General features: G+C 54.5%; 1 protein-coding gene across 1 annotated transcript; it reads right to left on the reverse strand.

Annotated features, from left to right (window-relative positions):
• Nucleotides 1-1,135: 1,135 nt before the first annotated feature.
• On the reverse strand, nucleotides 1,136-3,826 carry LOC140251217 (PHD finger protein 7-like). The gene is given in 11 exon segments (XM_072334758.1): nucleotides 1,136-1,336; nucleotides 1,418-1,560; nucleotides 1,702-1,820; nucleotides 1,974-2,087; nucleotides 2,248-2,375; nucleotides 2,377-2,434; nucleotides 2,436-2,609; nucleotides 2,794-2,918; nucleotides 3,175-3,276; nucleotides 3,368-3,459; nucleotides 3,781-3,826. Coding segments are annotated over 11 exon segments (1,302 nt in total).
• Nucleotides 3,827-8,239: the final 4,413 nt, after the last annotated feature.

The raw sequence follows: 8,239 nt of genomic DNA on the forward strand, positions 1-8,239 counted from the left end.
AACTTCCCCCTAACATCCAGCCTAAATCTTCCCTCTTTCAACTTAAAACCATTTCCCCTTGTCCTACTATTATTGGCCCTTTCAAAGAGTTTACTCCCCTTCTGATTACAGGTTCCCTTCAGGTACTGAAAGGCTGCAATGAGGTCACCCCGCAGCCTTCTTTTCTCCAGGCTGGACAAGCCCAGCTCCCTCAGCCCGTCATCACAGGGGAGGAGCTCCAGCCCCCCAGTCATCTTCGTGGCCCTCCTCTGGACCCTTTCCAACAGCTCTCTGTCTTTCTTGTACTGAGGGCTCCACACCTGGACACAGTACTCCAGATGGGGCCTCACAAGAGCAGAGTAGAGAGGGGCAATCACCTCCCTGTCCCTGCTGGCCACCCCTCTCCTGATGGAGCCCAGGGTACCATTTGCTTTCCGAGCTGCAAGAGCACACTGCTGGCTAGTGTTAAGTTTCTCATCCACCAGGACCCCCATGTCCTTCTCTGCAGAGGGAAGCCTTCTCGAGGGAAGGCTTCATCTGACATTTATCATGCTTTAACAGGCTGCATGTTGCAGTGTGCAGAACTGACCAGAAAGCATCAGACTGTGTAGGAACGAGCAAAAGGACGCATGCTCCAAAGCCTGCACTGCACTTCTGCAAAAGCGTGGGCTGACAGCAGCTCGAAGCCCTTAGCTTGGATTTGTACCACCAAACCACGGGGTTCAGCTGGGCGTTTTGTTCCCACAACGCTGCTCTGGCTGGACGTGTTCTTGGCGGGAGCATCACCTAAACTAAGGCTGACTTTGCATTGGCTTCCATGTGAGTAGTAGTGAAGGTAGGTGAGTACCCAAAACCCGTCGGATACTTGAGTCATGGAATTAAGACTGACGAAGACCTCCAAGGTCATCAAGTCCATCTCCCCCCCTCCCCCCCACCAGCCCACTGCCCGCGTCCCTCAGTGCCACATCCCCACGGTTCTGGAGCACCTCAGCGTCCAGCGTGGACGCTGACTCCCCTAAGGCTGCCCAGCTCGGGACAGGCAGAGCAGAACAAAACTGACAGTGGCATGATGGAATTAAGTTTTATTGTGATGGATTCAGATGACTTGATGACTTTGGATAGGAAACGGAGCTTGTACGCGGCTGCTCCGACGGCGTCAGTGGGGCCGGCTGGTGACGCGCTGGGCCCGACGTGGTGGTACTCGGGTGCGGCTCCGGCCCTGGGCTGGCCCTCGCCGCCTGGACCGGCTCCTACGGCGTCTCTGGGGCTGGCTGTCGGTCTCTGCAGCCCGACGATCGAGAGGCGAGCGGCTTCGAGTCCGCGCCCGCCCCGGCTGCCCGGAGAGCAGCTCAGGCACCTGGGAGCTGGGATCCGGCTCCGGCACCTGGGAACTGGAATCCGGCTCCGGCACCTGGGAACTGGAATCCGGCTCCGGCACCTGGGAACTGGAATCCGGCTCCGACGGTGCCTGGCTGGTGGTGTCGGAGCTGCTGCTCTGCTGTCCTGCAGGGCTTTGGGATGGCCCCAGTTCCTGCTGGCTGGCGGTGTTGGGGCCAGCGCTGTCCGAGTTGGTGCTGGAGGCTGTAAGGAAAGGCAGGAAGGTGAGTGGGACAGATCTGCAGCCCCGGGGTGGGACGGGCTCCCATCCGTCCTGGGCCAAAGGGACTTGAGCGAGGCCTCGCCTGGCCCCAGCCCGGCAGCACGCGGCTGTTCGCCTCTTACCGGTGCCCTCTCCAGCACAGCTGGCGCACTCCCAGCTGGTGGTGCTGTGACTCAAGTTGGAGCAGAGTCGGTGCGTGCCTTGTGCAGCGCAGGAGCTGCAGAGGAGCAGCTCCCAGAGCCTGTGGAAAGCAACGGGTTGTGGCCGTGAGGACAAAGTGCCCCGAGCCAGGGAGTGCCCAGAGGGCAGCTCTGGTGCTCGGTCTGTGCTCCCCCAGCCTGTGGTGAGGCTTCGATGCCACGCAGAGCCCCAGAGGGCAGCTGAGGTAACTCACCCCTCTCCCTCTCTCTGCTCCCTGCCATGGGGGTGACGGCAGTCGCTGGCGTCGCAGCGTCCGTGCCGAACTCCCAGCTCTGCGTAGGCACGGTTGCGCTCCCACTTTGGTCTCCTGCCAGAGAATAGTGGGAATGTGATGAGCTCTGAGTGCCTCTAGACTGAGACTGAGCAAAGCCACCCCTGCAGCAAAGGGCCAGGCCTGCTGGGGCAGTCTTTGTGCGGGCACAGCTCTTGTGCCCTCCCGTCTCGAGAGCTGGCTGAAAGACACCAACCTGCGTGGGATGTAGATCCCCAGGTTGATCATCTCCGGTATGAACCTCTCTCGGTCTCGGCAGAGAGGGCACTGGAAGCAGCGCATCCCAGCACTCGTGGCCATTCCCTGCAGCGGAAACACGAGCAGCGGTGAGAGTGAGCCGGGCCTGGTGCTGCTGAGCGCCTGCGGTGCCCGCGGGGTGAGGGGAGGGCTCCTACCTGGATACAGTCCCGGTGAAACCAGGCGTGTTGGCAGGCCGGGCACACCATGGTGACGTATGACCTGCTGTCACCCACGGGATCCATGCATATGATGCAGGTGGTGTCCTGCATCGGTGCTGTCTCCACTGGCTGGTGCGGGAGGTGCTCCCAGCAGAAGGACCTGGGGGAAGATGGAAGGGATGGGCGAGGTGAGAAGGGCTGCGAGGAGGGCAGAGGAACGGGAAGGAGCCCCAGGCCTTGGCTCTGTCAGGCTGCTGGGAGGCGTCACAGCGTGTTCCTCGCTGCTTTGGCTGGTGCTGACAGCAGGAGTTGGAGGCCCACAGGCGACACCTGGGAGCCCTTACCTGTAGTGGCCAAAGTGTTGGGTGACACATTGACCCTCTGGGGCGCAGGGGAAATGGTAGCTCCGCTGGCAGCCTGGCGCTGCGCAGGTGACGCTGGCCCCCCGATTGCCACAGACGAAGCAAAGCTGGAAAAAGCAGAGCAGCCCCCATCAGCTGCAGGCTCAGGGCCTACACAGCGGGCCCCGCACCTGTGGGCAGGGCGCAGGATGCGGGCAGGGCTGGGTGGCACTCTGCAGAGCTGCCTGGTGAACAGGGCTGGTCTGCAAGTGCAGGAGTGTCTCCTGGAGCTGGGAGGAGGGGCTGGGATTGCTTTCTTGGGACCAGGCTAAGCTCGCCGTGCCTCTCCTGGCACCAAGCTCCCAGTTCCAGTCCGGTGCTCACCGTCTGCGCTGCCTGCCTCATCAAGACAATGAGGTGTTCAATGTAGAAAAGGCCCTCTTTTTTATTGTTAAATCCATGCTGACAAAGACCGTTGGCAAATCCCTGTACAGGAGGAAAGAGCGTGATTTTGTTAATGCAGAAAGGAGGGAACCACTGGTTGGAGGAAGGTGGCAGAAGCCACGAGGGAACTCACCACACAAAATGCATGGAAACAGATCCCATACATCTCGTGTCTCTCGCCGAAGATGGATGGGTTGTCATCCACTCGGCCACAGAGCACGCATGCTGGAGAGGAAAGAGTAACAGTCGTGAGTGCCTTGTGGGGCCAGGTGCCCCCTGGGCTGTCCCAGGGGCTGCTCTGTGCCAGCTGTGCCAGCTGAGGGGCAGGGCTGGAGGCCGTGGAGGGGAAGGGGCACTGTAGGCCTAGCAGTGACAGTGGGCAGCCACAGCCCAACCGCAGCCCCCCTGGCCAAGGAGCAGAGGGGCCCTGCCTGCGGCAGATGGGAGCCCCTGTGTGCTCCCACCTCCTCTCTCCGCTGCAGGCAGACCCCCAGCACCCCTCTGCCCGGCAGCGGGGAGCTGCGTGCAGGGATAATTTGCTCTCACCTAGCTCAGTCGAGCCGGCGGCCTCCTCGGGTGTCCCCTCGGACATCGTGTGCGTTAACGGCGAGCACTCGCAGAGTGTCTGTCCCAGCAACACCAGGCTTTGTCCTCTGCGTGCCAACCTATGGGAGAAACGGGACGAGGCTGAGTTGGCAGCTCAGGCCTCCGAGCGCTGGGGAACCCTCCTCCCTCCCTTGGCAGCCTCAGGCAGCCCCTTCCTCCCTGCTCACCTCACCAAGTCGCACTGAGCTGGGCCTGAGCCCCGCAGCCTCAGCTCTGTTCCACAGCCCGCAAGTCACAATGGCCGTTCCGTGTCACCCTCCGTGTTGTCATCACACCTCACAGGGCTGAGGGCACCCAAGCAGGAGGGCGGCAGCTCTTGCCGGACGCAGCCCTTCTAGAACCCGGCGTGCTGGTGCTGATGAAGGCACTGGGCGGCACATCCACCCTCCTGGCCCCACCTGAATGCTACGGGGCCTGTGGCTCCATCAGCATCCAATAGAGTGTTTACGTGTTGCCATGATGTTCTCCAGGCTTTACTTGTGGGCTGTTGGCTGCTGATTACCTCTCGTTCCAATCAATGACTCACAGAATCACAGAATCTCTATGGTTGACAAAGACCTCTAAGATCACCAAGTCCCACCGACCACCCCCCAGCTGCCCACGTCCCTCAGGGCCACATCCCCACGCTTCTGGAGCACCTCCATGGACGCTGACTCCCCCAGCTCCCCAGGCAGCTGTGCCAGTGCCTGACTGCTCTTTCAGCCCAGACGTTCTTCCTAATATCCAACAGGGACCTCCACTGTCGCAACTTGAGGCCGTTCCCTCTGGTCCCATCGCTGTTAGCTGGGAGAAGAGGCCGACCCCCACCTGGCTACAGCCTCTTTTCAGGGAGTTCCATGAAGTGAGGCCTCCCCTGAGCCTGATTTCCTCAGTGGTGTTAGTACTGCAATGCAAACAATTGCTTGCACCCGTTGGTACCCAGGCATTCTCATTAAAGATGTTAGGAGTGCCAGTAAATCAGCACAAGGGTGTTATTTGTGTATGGGTGTCCCTAATCTGTAGCCCGTATTTCTCTGGCAAGGGAAAAAGCGAACCTGTTGGTTAAGCATCGGGTTGTTATAGGGCAGGAGCAGCAGTGGTGGGGTGCGTGTGTGCTGTAACACAAACGAGTGCTGTTCCTGTGAGGTTTCTTCTCTGAGTGCAGCAGGGAGCAGCCTTCCATTGGCAAAAACACTGTGGCTGCCCACCACAATAGTGAGGCTGAGGCAGAGATGTGCAGGGCTGAGCCGTGACCTCCCAGGAGCAGAGGTGCGCCCAAATACGCTCAGGTCACCTAAACCTTCAGGTTTGGGGCTCAGGGTCTCCTTTTTCATGACCAAATCCTTGTTGTCAGGGCCCTGAGCCTCTGGTTTGGATCCGAAGGCATTGCTTACATGCTCATTTGGACGTCCCAGACTGTCACCTTTGGGGTGTGGTCTCTCAGTTTCAGAGCCCACCATTTCATTAGGATGCAAAATCACCTTCTGAGGCTCCCAGTGCTTTCCTCAAGAGGAAAGCCCCATTTATGGAGCTCCCAAATCCTCGTCCTAGGAGCCAAGGCCTGAAGTTTAGGACCCAAAGCCTCCTTTCAGGGACCAAACACTCATTTTGTGGGATTGTAGCATCATTTGGGGGATCCAGCCCTTAGGTGGAGAGTCCAGATACCCAGTTCTAAGTGCTAAGGCTCCGTGTTGAGGTGCAGACCGTGGTCTGTGGGGCACAAAGCCTCTTCTCAGGCTCCACGTCACTTTTTTGCAGACCCAAAGCCCTTTTGTAGTCATCTGAGCCTCTTCTGGAGCACCCGCTGTCCCTCCTGTAGGACCAAAGCTGCTGCTTGGAGTTCAGAAAACCATTCTTGGTTCTCATTCTTTTCAGGCCCAACATGTCCTTAGGGGCCTCAAGCTCCCTTTTTAAGAACCCAAAGTTGCATGCTGGGGGCCAAAGCCTGATTTTTAGGGCTCAAAGTCTCATTTGCGGATCAAACTACCATTTTGAGAGCTCAAAGCATCACTTTAGGGCACTTCAGGGCACTTCATCACTGAAGTCTGACAGTGGTGGTGGCCTTGTTTCTCTCAGGATCCATGCTGTCTGAAGGGACTGCAAAGAGATGGATCCACTGGGGTGGATATAATAATAATTAAATATATATAATATTATAATAATTTATAATAATTAAAAAAGTCTTATTAGTTCATCATCTTCCCTGAATTTCACAGTATCACAGTATCGTGCAAGTTGGAAGGGACCTTAGAGATCATCAAGTCCAACTCCCGGGTTTCGAGCACTCTGTGTAGTGAAGCGGCACTTCTACCCCTTGTGCCACAGGGGAGATTCGAACCCCGGGCCACCGGTGTTGCAAGCAGCAATTCTACCACTGCACCACCAGGGCACACGGTATCAACAGATATTTTTCTGAATAAGGCTGGTTTAGAAGAAAATAAATAGCTACATCTTCACAAAATCTGCCCCAAATTTCACCATATGGACTGACAAACATGAAGCTAGATTAAAAGATCCAGTTAGTTGTTTGAGGGGGTTTTTGTTGTTGTTTTCCTAACAAAACACCAGGTACATATAGTGATGGTATACCAGCAAGGTCTTAGCAATTTACCTCAGTTTAGTCCTCTGGATTCAGATAGATCTCATCCACACTGGTTCCTCCTTACTTTGGCATTTTGAGTTGTGTATTCATCTCTTATATACCGGTCTAAACAGAAGTCATTCATTTCATGGTCCCAGTACATGTCTGACTGCAGTGAACTGGGGCCAGTTTCATTCTAGACCTGTCTGTTTCTCCTGAAAGCTGTTGACGCATACAACAGCCATGTGGACAAAGTGACATTTTAATTTCAAATGTGGCAGCCCTATGTCAGATCCAACTATCATCATAACTGTGTATATTTTTTAATGATTTTAATCTGCTACAAGCCTGGTCCCTCAAAATCAGTATAGCTACTTGCCAGGCATTTCTTACCATATGCAATACCATGCTTGGGATTAATCATTACTCTTACAAACTTCACATGGGATAAGAATTAAGAATCCCATTTAAAAAATAATAATAATTAAAAAAAAAATAGAATAACTGTTCCTGCAAAAACAGTCTTGTCCCCTGCAAGGATTTCTCCTGATCTTGGCTCCCCATCTCCTACAGAGCCCTAATACTAGGGGACATGCCAAATAGTCAGATATGCAAAATTCCTCCCACTGTAACAGCAGAGCAAGTCCTACATCAGCTCATGAGACTGCATATGTTCAAGTTTTTTTTAAGAAAGGGAGAAAGGAAGACCTGGGGTACTACAGGTTGATGAGTCTCACTTCTGACTTCCCTGTCTGGGAAGGCGATGGAGCAGATCATCCTGGAAGAGAAGTTAATCCACACACAAGATGACGAGGTGATTCAAGACAGCCAGCCCAACTTCACTGAGGGCAGCTCATTCCTGACCAATCTGGTGGCCTTCTATGATAGAACGATGGTAGACAGAGGGAGGGCAACAGATGTCTTCTACCTGGACTTGTTTCTCAATTGGGTAGAGATGCAGGCTGGACTAGTTGCTGGATGAAGAGGTGGTTGGATGATCACAGCCAGAGGATTGTGGTCAACAGCTCTTTGAGCAGGTAGAAGCCGGCCATGAGTTGTGACCCTCAGGGGTCCATCTTGGGACTAGTGCTCTTCAACATCTTTATCAATGAAATAGACAGTGGAATTGGGTGTGCCCTCAGCAGGTTCCCAGTGACACCAAGCTGAGCAGTGCAATTGACTCAATAGATGGAAGAGATGCCATCCATCCAGAGGGACCTGGACAGGTTTAAAAAGTTTTGATTAAGTGCATTCTCAGCAAGTTTGCCAATAACACTAAGTTGAGTGGTACACCTGAAATAACAGAAGTAAGGAATGCCATCCAGAAGCAGAGCCTGAGAATTGGGCCCACATGAACCTTGATGAGGTTCAACAACACCGAGTGCAAAGCGTCACACCTGGGTCAGAGTAATCCCAGATATATATACAAACTGGGAGAAGAACTCTCTAAGACTTTTTACATAGTCTAACAGTGATAAGAACAAGGGGAATAGTTTAAAACAACAAGAAGAGAATTTTTAATTAATATTGGGAATAAATTTTTCACTCAGAGATTGGTGAGACACTGAAATAGGTTGCCCAGATAAGTTGTAGATGCCCTGTCTGTGTAAGTGTTCAAGGCCAGGGTGGATGGTACTGGCCACCCCACTTTTGACGCAGCTCAGACACTGTTGGTCTTCAGGACTGCAAACACACACTACTGGCTTTCCACCCACCAGAGTCCCCAAGTCCTTCTTTGCAGGGCTGCTCTCAGTCTATTCATCTTCCATTTTCTGTTGTTTGGGATTGCCCTGACTCAGGTACAACAATTTGTACTTGGACTTGTTGAACCTCATTAGG

Source organism: Excalfactoria chinensis, chromosome 1 (genome assembly GCF_039878825.1).
Source record: "Excalfactoria chinensis isolate bCotChi1 chromosome 1, bCotChi1.hap2, whole genome shotgun sequence".
Taxonomy (NCBI): domain Eukaryota; kingdom Metazoa; phylum Chordata; class Aves; order Galliformes; family Phasianidae; genus Excalfactoria; species Excalfactoria chinensis.